The sequence below is a fragment of the Poecilia mexicana genome, unplaced genomic scaffold, assembly GCF_051168715.1.
Source record: "Poecilia mexicana isolate PSO_F unplaced genomic scaffold, ASM5116871v1 scaffold_14, whole genome shotgun sequence".
In the NCBI taxonomy this organism is placed as follows: Eukaryota; Metazoa; Chordata; class Actinopteri; order Cyprinodontiformes; family Poeciliidae; genus Poecilia; species Poecilia mexicana.
In genome coordinates this window covers 18518816-18533861 of record NW_028263383.1, presented here as the reverse complement: position 1 = coordinate 18533861, position 15046 = coordinate 18518816, and the positions used below count along the sequence as shown (strand labels likewise).

The window sequence follows — 15046 nt, the reverse complement described above, 5'->3', positions numbered from 1 at the left end:
GGAGGTCTCATGCAGAGTGTAGCCATGTGACTGGCCTTTGGCATTGTTTGCAGGTAGGTTCTCCATGTTTATTGGCTTTAAAGATTTTAAAGGCTGCGAAGGAAAAGTAACTCAATAATATGACTGGGAAGCTAACTTCTACCCAGTTATAGTCATTTACCTATCACTGTAATAAAACTCGCACCCTCAGTGAAGCTGAAGCCATCCCATAATGACAGGTGCTGGAACATAATGGCAGGTTCGTAGGGCTCCTTGTAATGCAAAGTCGGCATGTCTGGAAGGCTGTCTCCTCTTGCTGCACAAACGTGAATAAACTAATCAGGCAACAACATCTTTCAGTAACAGCACTTTCCAAAAGTTATTATAGCCCTTGAACATTTTGTCACATTAGAAACACAAAACCCAACATATTTCATTGGGATTTTATGTGACAGACCAACACAAAGCTGTACATAACAGTGAAGTGGAAGGAAGAAGATGAAGGCTTTTAAAAATATTTTACAAATACAAAAAGTTTTAAAATGTGTTGCTCTGATAAGCTTGAATAAAATCCATTGGAACCAGTTGCCTTTCAAGGTTGCCAAATTCCTTAACAGAGTCCATCTCTGTCTAATTAAATCTCATTATATATGCAGATGCTTTGTGAAGGCCTTTGACATTTGTTAGTGAACGTTAAATAACAAACAGCACCATGAAGACCAAAGAAGACAGAAGTCATGGGGGAAGGTGTGGACATGTTTAAAGCTGAGGTAGGTCTAAAACTATTTCCTGAACTCTATAAGCATCACACAAAACTCTGAGGTTCATGGAGGGAGTTGAGCTCTTGGTAGGATCCCAAATAAAACCATCCTACCAGATCAAAGCATCTTCATGAGTTACAATGATCTGGTAAAAGTGCAAAACTGAGATAAAACTTGAAAATCAATATTCATGGAAGCTTTCGGTCCATCTTCATGGTACCTGAGGTATTTAGCAAACAAAATGCAGAATCATGTCAGTCTCCAGATTAGGGCTGCAACTAAAGATTCATTTAGTAATCTACTGATTAATCAGATAAAAAAAAGAAGTGGCACATTCTACAGAATTTTCATTTATGCCTTTTTATTCAATATTAGATACTCTTTAAAAAAATACAAATAAACACATAATTCAATTCATTTAAAAAAAACGAAGAAAATAAACATTTCATTGCCTAAAATTAAATTCTGTAGCAGGAGAAGCTAAAGTATCCCACTTGAGGAGTTTCGGCTAAAACATTTAGAAACAAAAGTTTTATTATTATTTAAAATGCATCCATCCATTTTCTTTACACCCTTGTCCCTTAGTGGGGTTGGGAGGGTTGCTGGTGCCTATCTGGTGCTATTGTTCTGGGCAAGAGGTATGGTCACCCTGGACAGGTTGCCAGTCTGTCACAGGGCAACACAGAGACAAACAACCATGCACACTCACACCTAGGAGCAATTTGGAGAGGCCAATTAACCTAACAGTCATGTTTTTGGACTGTGGGAGGAAGCATGCATGCCACCCATGCATGCACAGGGAGAACATGCAGAAAGACCAGGGCTGGGAATTGAACCCAGAACCTTCTTGCTGCAAGGCAACAGCTCTACCAACTGTGTCACTGTTCAGCCTATTTAAAATGCAAAATGTATATTTATCTGAGAATGTTTGTTTTACCTTTGTTGAGTCTATATACTCCAGTTAACGATTAACTGATGACTAAATTAGTTGATAATTTCAAACAATCGATTAGTCACAATTAATCTGATTAATTGTTTCAGCCCAAATCTGTTAGAGACATAGCCTACAAGGTTTGTTTATCATTTTCACACGCTTATTATTTTCCTTTCATTTCACAATTATTCTTCATTTTATGCTGTTATATTACATAGGATACAATAAAATGTACTGAAGTTGTGGTTATTCTCTGACTAAATGTAAACAAATTCAAGGGGTGTGAATAAATTTGCATGCCACAATACCTGTACTTCGTACTGGAGGTTCAGATGGTACTTTACAGAATATTCCCCAGTTTCAGATAACGGAGCGTCATAAAATGAAACGCATGTAATTGTTCTCTACCGCCATCTGCTGGCTAATGCAACAGAAACACTCTGTGCTCCATATTTTAGACAGCAGAACTTCGTCATTTCAGCCACATCTGTGCACATTTGCATAAACAAAACATATATATATGTTTTGTTTTTGTTTATGCCAGGGCTCACTCAACATAGCTCTGAAGAAGGACCAGAATCTGCTCCGTTCATGAAGCATTGTTCTATCCCCATTGAAGATTTTCCTCAATGTGGACACCATGCCTGGAACAAAATTATATTTTCCACAAACTCTTTAGAACTAAATGTAGATGTTTTAGGCTTAAATGTAGATTTAATTCAAAAAGTTACTCCAAAAACAACACATATATCACAACCTAGAGGGAAATAACAAATAAAGCAACTTAAAACATAAGTAAGCTATTGTGTGATTGGAATATTACGTTTTTTTTAGTACATAATAAACATTTTTAATTTGAATGTTTGTTTTTTTTGTATATATAGGGTCCACATGAAGCAAATCACCTCTGCCACAATTATTTACATCTCCGTTGCCCACACTTTGTACAGTCCCCTTTTGCCATTAGTTTATTTCATAAACATGGAGGATACAGAAATATTGATCTTGTTTGGAATGAGGCAGTACCTTTTGACATGATCCACTATTGCTGATGTGACACACAAAGGCAATTTGACCATTAAAAGACACATCCCTCCAGCTCCTTTCTTTCATTTTGTTTATTTTACTACTTGTGTTTTGGTTTTTTATGTTGTGTGGCACTCACATTTACCTGTAAATTTATTCCTGGTGCAATACTAATTTACTCCACAAGATGGCAGTAGTGGCGCATAACAGACACTGACTTCCAAACTGTACGCAGGAGAAGCTCAGTGGAAGCCTAAGCTGAATAAGCTAGCGTCGCAGCAAAGCCGTTACCGAAGAAGCTAATTTTTGTTTAAAACAGGTAGGATAAGTGCACAAGTAATAGATATGTACCATTATTAGAAATGTTTGTAAATTTATAACAGTATTTTATTGACGCCGATTCTATGTTGTTGACTAATAAACGGCGGCTAGCCTAAATCCAATTACCGTTATTTGTATCCCCATTAGCCATTGCCGTGACAATGGCGACTCTGTGCGGTTCAGGGTTAGTTTAAATGATATCGACCGTTAGCTTCTAGGCAGTTTTACGGTCGTTTTCTACGGAAGCGTATTGCTATCACGGAGGAAAATGTTCGAATAATAACCACATTATAAGGGGATAATTGCTGTACAAATGTGCTATTTATTGTATACCCGTGACGCTTGAGTTATACAGACGCGATAATATATTGTACTAACATGATACGTTCAGAGTTAGGTAGTAACTAGTTGCATTTACTCAATTACATTTACGGTACCTTTTCAGAAAAAAAAAATTAGGAGTATTTTTGCTACACTGTACTTTTTACTTGAGTAATTTCATTATGAAGCGTCACCTACTCTTACTTGAGTTAAATCTCTGGATTTTCTACCCACTGACTGAAAAACAAGCATGTTTTAACCAAAAATTCACCAGACAAAGACACACCTGCACTTTTTGTTAAAGTTTCATACGTTTTAAATCAAAGGGAACAGATGTGGAAATTTTCTTTTGTCTGATTTAATTTTGTGTTACTTATATGAATTATTGTCATTTCAGTCCTTAAAATACCAAAATTTCCATTTAACTTTATATTTTGACCCGTCTGATTATGTATTTTTAAAATATTAAGTGGGTGATAATCTGATCAGTTACTCAGTACTTGAGTAGGCCTTTTACCAAATACTTTGTTACTGTTGCTTAAGTAAGTTCTTGTATGGCTACGTTTTACTTTAACTTGAGCAAAATATGCTGAAGTAGTGCTACTCTTGTTTGAATAAAATTTTTGGGTACTCTACCTACCTCCGCTTATGGTATATAAACATGATAAGTATATTGCATAAACATGACAATTATATTGTGTAGGCATGAAACTTATACAGAGTACTTCACATCTACGTGGGGGGTGATACGAAACAGCTTCACTCTGAGACCTGGTGTCAAAAAGAGCCAGTGTGAGACACTGCGTTCACAAGTATTGTGTAAATGAGCTGCTGGATACCAACAAAAATGTTATGGTTTAACCGAAGAGCTGCTCTGCGTCAGCTGGGCCTTAGCCCAAGCATAGGCCCAGTTTACACAGAGGCTCATTCAGCAGTTTAGTATGGTAGCTTCATGTTCCAGTTTATTTTATCAGAGGTCCCAGAATACAAATGGAATACTCATTATTAAACACTGCATTTTGTTTGTTTGTTTTAAAGGCAAATGAAACTTGTTTTTCATCATGCAAACTACTTCTCTGTGTAACGCTGGCGAAAACTTTGTTAATGGCTGAATGGAGGAGGGTTGTGATGGAAGGCGGAGCGTCGGAAAGAGCAGGGCCTTCTTAGAAAGACAGAGGCCCAATTGAAATTGCAAGTCTCTTAAGTCATGTGTGACATATACAGCATTTTTATAAGAATTGAAGACAACAGAGTTACTAGATTGTGCTTTAAAACAGCAGCATGTGCCTGGGAAATACGTAATTCTGCCCACTTAAAGATGTAATCCACACATCAAAAATACAGAGAAGATAGTACTTAGGGATGATGTACAGTAAAGCAACATGTAACTAATGAACACAGGGTAGTCCAGCCTTGTTACTAAGGTGAGCTCCTTGCCTTGTGAGCCACTCCCACGAGGCGGTGCGTGTTTCAGGCAAGCTCTGTGAGTTGATCTGCACACAGATGCTGCCGTCAGCTCAGTACTACTGCTTCCTGTTTTAGAGCAGGGGAACCAACAGCCTACCCATGGGTGTCCTGAGGACAAGAAATAAACAGAAACGGATACAAGCATTCATTTGCTTGTGCGTAGTTTGCTTCATCCTCTACAAGTATCTGGGGTAAGTGTTGTCTGTTTTTCATGTGTCAGTTGATTCTGATTGGAAAAAATATTGTCCAATCACCTTTTTTTTTTTTTTAATCCCACATTCTTTGTAAGGTAATAAAAGGTTTTATGCACTTACTTTGTCTCTTCCCATAAAATGTGTTATTACTGATGAACGCAATTTTTATGAATTAGAAAAAGATACGTACAAAAGTCCCACCCCTTCACATGTGGTATCATTGAAAAGCCCTAAATGTCCTCTCCAGATACCAAAATGAATTAATTCAGTAGAATGCAGAGGGTGGGAGATATTCAAGTTTAGAAATGTCCTCTACAGATGACAAAAATGAACTACTGGTAGTCAGGAGGATTAAGCTATTTTTGTCTCTCCGGTACTTGGAGATTTGTGTAATTTTCCCAAAAAAATGTAGCTTAATATCTATCTGATACTGATATGTTTAATATTATTACACAAAGGATTTAGTAAAGAAATTATTTAACAAACCTGTCATGAGCTAAATAAATTTGTCCACATGAGTGTGTCAAAGTGTGTTTTGACTTCGCAAAAATGTGTTTCTGCTCCTTTGTTTTATACTTTTTTGCCTACTCAAGGCATCTGCAAATTCCTGCAGAGCACATCATGTGGTCAGTTCAAGAACAATAGCCCGTATGCCCCGTAACCTGATTGTGACTGGAACTATGCGCAGATTCTTTCAAAGTGAGCCACAAATGGACTTGAAGACGATCAGGAAGATGGGCCTGAACACCAACTCGTCCCAGTTCACCCTGGAGGAGAAGCCCTTCTGCATCCTCGGGGGATCCGTTCACTATTTCCGTGTGCCCAGGCCGTACTGGAGAGACCGGCTGATGAAGATGGTGGCCTGTGGCATCAACACCCTAACTACGTAGGGAGATAACTTGCACTGTGTTTGTTTTATGTCACAAACCCATTGCTATCACCTGAATGGTAATTAACGCATCCTGACAGATATGTTCCATGGAGTCTGCACCAGCCGGAGAAGGACGTGTTCAACTTCCACACGCAGTTGGATTTAGAGTAAGGAGAACGTTGGTTTGCTTGTCTTAACTGTAGAACCTGTTGGATTAATTAGAGACCATAGTTGTTGCTGGCTAAACTATTTGGAGAGGTCCAAAACAAGATTCCTGCATCACTTTCCTTAGCTTTCCTAACAATATTACCTGTTTTGAAACCTGGTTAGAAATATTCGCCTTCTGCTCCCATCATGCAACCTGTGGGCTCAAGCAATAAAGGGAAGGGGAAAGGGAGTCCCACCTGACAACTGCCTAATCTCCACAACAGCAGCAACTTATTAAAGCAATCATCCACACAAGGGGATACGACACTACTGTTAGCTACTGTTGTTGCCAGGCACTTTTCACAGCCCTTTGTATCAGATTTTTAGATCTTTTTAGCATGGTCTTTCTCTTCTTCGCAGAGCATACATATCTCTGGCAGCTGAGCTGGGGTTGTGGGTTATTTTATGTCCTGGTCCCTATATTTCTGCCGACATGGACCTGGGAGGACTGCCAAGGTAACACTCACATTGTTTACATATGACCTCCTAAGACCACGAAGAAAGACATCCTCAGTTTTTTTGAAAGTTTGCTTCAGTATGTCAGACTTACCGAATTGTTTTCTTCTTTTTGAAGCAGTAATAAAATCTGAAGTTGCGTTCACAGTTTCCCATCTTGTCATGCATGTTTGTGTTTCAAGGAAACGTGCCGTAAGTGGGTCTAAATTTGACGAAACGAGGAGCAGTTTGTGTGATTTGATAAATCCTTAAAATGCGTGTGTTGCTTTTGACTTGCCTCTGTTCTGTAGTGTTTGTGTAGTGGGATGAATGGGTTAGATTGAGTCAGGATAGGATATGTTAGTTTTGATGTGATGTCACGTTTACATTTTTGAGGATGAAAGATCAATGTTCATAGATTGCACACAATTCTTAGCTAAAAGTAATCAGAAAATAGGTTAGGCTGTCGTTAACTGGAGCCTCTCTACACATGGTGAGGTGCGTAGTACACAGGGGAAGTCTCAGAGTTCAGACGATCGTGTCACAGAGTTCATTGCTGTCTTTAAGTGTCTGAAGATTAGGAAGGTGATGGTGCAATATTATGTAAAACTGTCTTCATAAAATACTGAAAGAGAAGGCAGATAAGTAGCAGTTGGAATTTTTTTATGCAGCTGGCTCCTCAGAGATGAGAATATGAGACTAAGGACCATGCACCCTGGCTTCATTCAGGCTGTCAACACCTATTTTGACAAACTTATACCAAAAGTGGTTCCATTTCAGGTCAGTTTTAAATTGGAAATGAGTGTATTGTAAGTAGCTCTACTTTGTTGCCATAGCCTAAAATACTTGTTTGTGAATTCCAGTTCAACAAAGGGGGTCCTATTATTGCGGTGCAGATTGAAAATGAATATGGATCCTTTGCAAAGGACCAAAGGTACATGTTATTCATTAAAGAGGTAAGGTTATTATCTTTTATTAAGACTATTTCTGTCATGTGTAGTGGTTGGTGGTGGTGAGGAGAGACACAGAGACCCAGGTTGTAGAAGAAAATGATGGATTTAATGAAGAGTGTAGCTCAAAAACAGTCCAGATCTCAGGCAGCACAGCAGAGCGGAAACACAGAGGATCAGCACCGGTAGCAACTGAATTAAACAAAGACTCACGCGACGAGCTAATGCCGACACAGGACTTAACAGTTCAACTGTGCCGGCAGACAAACTATCGTAGACAAGGACCCGACAAGAGACAAAGACAACAAGTTTAAATACACAGGGAGGGTAATCAGGTAATTAGACACACCTGGGATGCAATCAACAGGGAAGACGCAGAGACAACAGAGACTCACAGGACAGAGACTAAACACAGAAAACCCTTAAAAATAAATACACAGAAACACAGATCATGACAATTTCCCCAAACTACAGGCAGGTATTTTGCCATCAACAGACCATTCTGACGTGTTTTATCTCTTTTTTTTGTTGAAAGGCTTTACAGTCCAGAGGAATCAGTGAGGTCTTTCTCACATCAGATAACATCAACTCATTTAAGTCGGGGGGTGTGGATGGAGGTACGTCAGTGTGCACACGTATACGGACAGAAATACAAAGTTTAACGTGTTATCTGTTGTCTCAAAGCTCTCCGGGCAATAAAGCTACGGAAATTGAATCAGAGAATCGTCCAGGAGCTGAGCTCTGTCAAGGTCTTTAATATTTATTTTCACACCAGCTCTCTGATTTTTATTGGATGTGTTAGCTGACACTTCAGATCCTTCTTGTACTGGTTTTCAGCCCAACAAGCCTTCCTTGGTGATGGAATACTGGACTGGCGGGTATGATACATGGGGGGACCTTCACCATGTGCTAGCTCCAGAAGGTAATTCATGCCCACTATGCCAGCACCGTCCTTTTCATTAAATTGTATCCTCTCTGCTGATGTTATGCTGTTTAGCGGTTTTGTTTTGTACGTGCATTGTCCAGTGTTAGATTTTACGTGTCTTAAATCTTTGTTATTCTCTGGAATCTCATTCTTAAAACCCAAAGTCTTCTACACTAAACTACAGCAACACTTGAATCCTGAATTTTAACTAATTTATAGAAATTTGTTTTTATAAAGTATCCACACTAAGGGTGTGAGTACTTTGACACTGTGACAAGATATTCATACAACCAGCACTGTACCATTTTAGATTTATAATAATACTTTTTTTTCCCAACATGTTACTTCTTACTTTAAGTAGTATTAATGTCTTAGATAGGCAAAGTCCTGACTTGAATCTGTTAAAGAATTTATGAGGGAAACAACGACAAGGTAGATGTGAAGAAGGCCTTCAATCTTCCTTATCGGACCTCAAACTTGGAGCTCATATCTAAAGATAAATCACCAAAACACCAGCGAAACAAGAAAAATAAAAACCTACTCAGCAATTATAAGAAGGATTTGATTACTGTGATGCTTCTCACTGATTGCTGAGATGAGTAGAAACTACTCAGCATGCCTTTTTAATAACGGGTAATAAAATCAAAAGTGATGTTTTCTTGAATGAATGAGTGTTTGGTGAGTATCAGGAACACAACCTGGTTAATTTAAATCCAAATCTGACAGAGGTATGAATACTTTTGGACTGAACTGGATTTGTCAAAGTGAGAAGGCAGATGTTAAAACAAGGAGTCATACTACTTTAGCACCTGATATTAGGTCATTATTTAAAACCTTCCTTAAAGAGTTTTAAATATGTAAAAATGCTTCATACCGCAAAGGTAACTAATGAAAGGTTGATCTTTATGCTACTATTGCTAGTTCTGATGAGTTTGTGAAAATATAATTTTGTTCCAGACATGGTGTCCACAGTGAGGAATATTCTGAGAAGAGGCATGTCTGTCAATCTGTACATGTTCCATGGAGGATCCAGTTTTGGCTTCATGAACGGAGCAGATCCTGATCCTTCCTACAGAGCTTTGATCTCCAGCTATGGTGAGTGAGCTCTGGCATAAACAAAACAGCCGTGTTGTTCATGTAAATGTGCACAGATATGGTTGGAATGATGAAGCTCTGCTGTCTAAAGTATGGAGCATAGTGTTTCTGTTGTTTTAGCCAGCAGATGGCGGTAGAGAACACTGACTGTATTTTCTGATGCGTTTCAGATTATGACGCTCCGTTATCTGAAGCAGGGGGATACACTGCAAAGTACCACCTTCTAAGGGATTTATTTTCTCAATTCAACCGTAAGTTAACCTTCAGCATGAAGTACAGGTATTGTCCCATGCAAAATTATTCACACTCCTTGAACTTGTTTATATTTTGTCAGAGAACAACTACAACCTCAGTACATTTTATTGGTATTTTATGTAATATAATAGCATAAAGTGTAGAATAATTGTGAAATGAAAGGAAAATAATAAGCATGTGAAAATGATAAATATAAACCATCTTTTACTATTCTAGTGGCAAACCTTGTAGGCTATGTCTCTAATAGCTCACAGCATCTAGAGTTGGGCTGAAACAATTATTCAGATTAATCGTGATTAATAGATTATTGAAATAATTATCAACTAATTTAGTAATTGATTAATTGTTATCTGGGGTATACAGACTAAGAAAATACCATTTGGTGAAGAAACAACCATTTCAGAACATTTGCATTTATAAAGATATTTAATTACACACAGAAGACTCTGTTTACTAATTTGGCAACCTTTACAGGCAGGTGGTTTCACTGGATTTTATTCAGAGTTATCAGAACAACAGAGTCACATTTTAAAATTTCGCATTGTAGAATATTTTTGAAAAGCCTTCATCCTTTTCCTTCCACTTCACTATTATGGACCAGTTAGTGTTGGTCTGTCACATAAAATCCCAAAGAAATACATTGGGGTTTGTGGTTCCAATGTGACAAAATATTGAAGGGTTATGATAGCTTTTGCAAGGTGCTGTTACTGAAAGACATTGTTGTCTGATTTGTTTTTCATGTTTGTGCAGCAAAAGGACACAACCTCCCAGACATACCGAAGTTGCGTCACAGTGATTCCTACGAAACTGCCATCATGTTCCAGCATCTGTCATTATGGGATGCTTTAAGCTTCGCTGAGGGTGTGAGTTTTACATACAGTGATAAGTCTAACGGAGTAGAAGTTAGTTTCCCAGTCAGATTATTGTTTTATAACTCCTCTGCAGCCTTTCACGTCATCCAAGCCAGTAAACATGGAGAACCTACCTGCAAACAATGGCAACGGCCAGTCATATGGCTACACTCTGTATGAGACCACCATCACTAGAGGAGGGATGCTACAGTCAGGTGACAATGTTCGGGATCGTGCCATGGTGAGTCATCGTTACTGCCCACAAAGCTGTGAGTAAAGACTCTGTTGAGGTTGGGTTACTTTTTACTTCTTAGTAGAATTATGGTTCATGCACTGAAAAACAGCTGGGTGAAAAATGGCAGCGCATCTGCATGCATGGTGAGTCGAAGACTTTTGGGCAATGGTGGTGTGACAAGAACTGCAAAGAAAAAATCCCCTTCAAGAACAACACACAAGGACGGAGAGCAGAAGATTGGTACAAAGTTAATATGAGTCGCCACGAGGACTGCGCGATGCTAATCGTGAGACGTTCTGATGAGATTTATTTGTTCTTATCCAAGGGAGTGAGTTTCCTCACAGCTCTGCCAAAGAACACTGCCATTAATAAAACATCCGCAAGTTTTTTCTCCAGTCAGAGTCACCAACTGATTTGTGTTTTCTAACAGAAAAAAGCATTTTAGACCCAGTGGCATAGAAACATCAGATCTTTACTGAAGTAGGTTGGTTGGTTGTTCTCTAAACTCATAAATTAAGGAGTGACACTTGATGTCTGGAATTTAGCTTGACAAAATCAGCTAGCTTTCCATGTCACTGGTTGTTGTTTGCTGAATATATATTTTTGGTTTTATTTATTTGTTTTACAATATGTTGAGTGTTACTTCAGTTAGTGCTCTGGGTTAGCTAGGCCGTTGTGTAACCCTGCTCCCCTGAAGGCAGCTTACACTTCCTGCTATAGCTTCCTTTGCTCCGTCTACACAATTTTGCTCAATTCTCATCTCCCTTCAGTGCTCTGTCAGGGATTTCCACCCATTGAGCTCAATTTCTTCTACTGAATTTCAACCAGGCCAATCGGCAAACAAAAAGGGGAGTTACGAATGATGGCATCAATTTTGTGTGCTGTTTTCAAGTTGTAGTCTTCCTCTACATGGTTGTAGTTTGGCAATGACAGCAGAGGAAATGAATGAAGCCATTCAGTCCGTGTTGGGCACTCTTCCAAATATTGGGTCATTAAAGTCTGAGCCAGAGAAATGTATGAGACATTTTGTCCCTGGAAAGATAAAATCCAGTGGCCCTACTCCCCACAGGATTGTTTAAAGATCCTGCAGTGGCTTCCTTTGCGATCGAGCTAGCGCATTACATATGTCACGGCCAAACGTTAGCAGTTGGGTAAAATCAGACCCGATCATTTCAAACGTCAAGAGAGTCCACGCCTCCAGCAAGCAATCTTTTCACAATAGCTGAGGGTTCAGATCCTCTAGATGAAGCAAAGCGTAGAACAAGTGGCTGTTTTTACCAGGCTCGCGCTGGGTAGTTCCTTCGTCGTTTTGGTTTGAGTAAACTTTTGAAGTTTTATACATTGCATGAATGCCACATAAACTGTGGCACAGAACCACTTTTCTTGTAGGGAACCAGAACATGGGTATTTCATAAGTAAATTGAAAAATCCCATTTTGTCCTGCAGGTGTTTGTAGACAGAAAATATATTGGTCTTTTGAAGCGTCAGATCCTTGAGCTGGCTGTTCCTGATGGTAAGGTATGAACAATAAAGGTCCCTTTTTTATTGGCTGCGATGGAACCCAAAGTTGTGTCTGATTGGGTGTATACATTGAAGTGTTTCATCCCCACAGGAAGAGCGGACTTTGAGCTTCCTGGTTGAAAACTGTGGACGAGCTCACCAAGGAAAAGACCTTGACAAACAACGTAAAGGTGACCAGCAGCAATGGCTGCAGATTCTTTGCTTTACATGCAATGAAATTACTCCCATTGTCAGAGGTTAGCTGATGAGTCACTTTTCATTTTTGCTTTCTCAGGTCTGGTGGGGGACATTTTATTCAACGGCATCCCATTGCGGGGTTTTACAATATACAGCCTGGATATGAAACTCAACTTTATTGAAAGGTTAGTGTGCTTTATTGAACCCAACAACCTGCATTCAACTTCCACCTGGTTTAAAAATGTGTTTGAAGGAATCTTTTTCAGTCTTAATCAGGCACCTTGGCAAAATCTCCCAGAAAGCCCCAGCTTTCCTGGATTTTTCATGGGAAGGGTGTTTGTGTACAGCTATCCGAGTGACACGTTTGTGAAGCTGCCAGTAAGTGAAATAAGACTTTAGTTTTTTTTTGTGTGTGTGTTTTAACACTGAAAAACTAAAAGCAGAATAGCAGAGGTTTCTTTAGTGTTTTGTTTGTGTGAATGATGCTGCAAAGCCAACTTATGCTCACTGATTTGTCTGTGTTGTTCTGTTTGCTAATGCAAATGTTTTAGGGCTGGGGAAAAGGTGTTGTGTTCATAAACAGTCTGAATCTCGGTCGCTATTGGTCACTGGGTCCACAGCAGTCCCTCTACCTCCCTGGGCCTTTTCTCCACAGTGGAATGAACCAGGTAAAGCTGCTCACAGACAGTCCTTTATTCAATCAGTCAATCAGGTTGTAAAAAGTGATGTCATTTATTTTAAAACATGCTTTGAAAAGGTTGATGTTATAGTTAGGTGTAATAAAGTTACAGCAGCTATTCCTTCTTTTGTGAGTGTAACAGTATAATGTTTAGGACTGCAACTTATGACTATTTTAGTTATCGATTAATCTATAATTACTATATACCCTTAAGTAATATTCAATATGCCTAAACAGCCCAACAATTCACTATACGCTGGTTATTCAATTCAATTCAAATATACCTTATTGATCCCAAAGGGAAATTAAATGTTGTTCAAGATTCTTCATAGAGTTGTTGCAGAGGTTGATGGCTGTGGGCAGGAAATATCTCCTGTAGCAGTCTGCATTACAACGAATTTGAAGAAGCCTCTGACTCAAGACACTGTTTTTATATTTTATGTTATATATGCCAGTCACATGAAGAGGATTGTCCCTGATTTTCTTGATTTTATGTAAAGTCCCTCTTTACACTGTCATTTCCAGGGGTTCTCCAGCAGTGCCCTACTCTAGTTAATCATTATTCTATCAGTCCTTGTGTGAATTTGTTTGTTTTGGACATAGAATCATCAAACATAAATCAGAGCAGATGTTTATATGTGTAATTCTTCCCTTTGTTTAATTAATTAGATCATTGTATTTGAGGAGAAGGAGGGAGACTCCAATGTCCAATTTGAGGATTCACCTGATCTGGGCATGGAAGCAGAAATCGAGTGAACATCTGGGTGTGAAAATGATCCTCATCTTCATGTATAACATGTTTATTTTCCTGTTTTTACAAAATGTTTTTTACTGTGATTGTATTTGAATAAACGGTCTGTTTACGGTCTACAGTTATGTTGTACAATCATAAATTTTAAGTATTTTATAGTACACGTTAAGCCCAGCTTTCCAGTTTTTAACCTACAAATTTGAAAAGTACATTTTTATTCAACCCTTGAATTTCCATGAATAGACCTAATGAGTAAATTTATGTGTAATATCAGTATAAATTCAGCTATTCTGAGATGTTCTCAAAGTTTTTTAGCGAACATCGGATAGCAAACACCATAATGAACACAAAGGAACGCAGCACACAGATCAGGGAGAGAGTGTGAAGTTTAAGACAGACTCTCCGATCTGTGGGACCCATGGAAATAAAAAAAAGTTAACAGGAGTATTGCTAAAAACACAAACCTACCAATATGCAGGGTGTCTGCTTGAACATCCTTAAAAAGGCTTAAGTTCTCTGATCTATGGAACCCACTGAAATAAAAAACAGGAGTATTGCTAAAAACACATGCTTAAAAAGTATTAACTTCTAAAATTAAGGCCGTGAAATGTCTTAATTGCATTTTTCCCTAAATTAAGTTAGCCTTAAAGCATAGGTTTTTAATGTTGTCGTGGCTGGACTATTTAATATTATACTGCTTATGCACAGGCATCTATACTATGTTCTTTTGGCTACTGGTAACTATGAAATTACTTCACACTTATATAGTGCTTTTCTGGACAAAGATGCACATTCACACTGCAGGTGGCAAGCTACAGGACTGTAGCCAAAGATGCTCTGGGGTAGCCTGACAGAAGTGAGGCTGCCACACACTGGCGCCATCGACCACTATGATCAGGCAAGGTGAGTGAAGTGTCTGGCTCAGGGACACAAAAACAGACAAAATATGGAATAGTTCAAGGTGTATGAATACTTTTTCAAGCCACCGTATTAAGTTTGTGCTTCATGAGTGAAAAGGTAGCAGAATTAAATGAATACAAACACATGTGTAAAACAAAACCTTGCTTTATGGGACAGAATAAGTTGCTTGT

The 15046-nt window shown here is 38.7% G+C and overlaps 1 protein-coding gene across 1 annotated transcript; it reads left to right on the top strand.

The window, feature by feature from the left end:
- Positions 1-4839: 4839 nt before the first annotated feature.
- LOC106926291 (beta-galactosidase-1-like protein 2) lies at positions 4840-14076 on the top strand. Its single transcript, XM_088012303.1, has 19 exons — positions 4840-5000; positions 5692-5889; positions 5973-6041; positions 6442-6537; positions 7188-7296; positions 7380-7472; positions 8002-8083; positions 8151-8215; positions 8304-8388; positions 9349-9486; positions 9657-9737; positions 10492-10604; positions 10687-10833; positions 12274-12345; positions 12440-12518; positions 12623-12710; positions 12792-12903; positions 13077-13193; positions 13874-14076. The coding sequence occupies exons 1-19, from the start codon at positions 4909-4911 to the stop codon at positions 13958-13960; spliced, it is 1923 nt and encodes a 640-aa protein (XP_087868429.1). The 5' UTR covers positions 4840-4908; the 3' UTR covers positions 13961-14076.
- Positions 14077-15046: the final 970 nt, after the last annotated feature.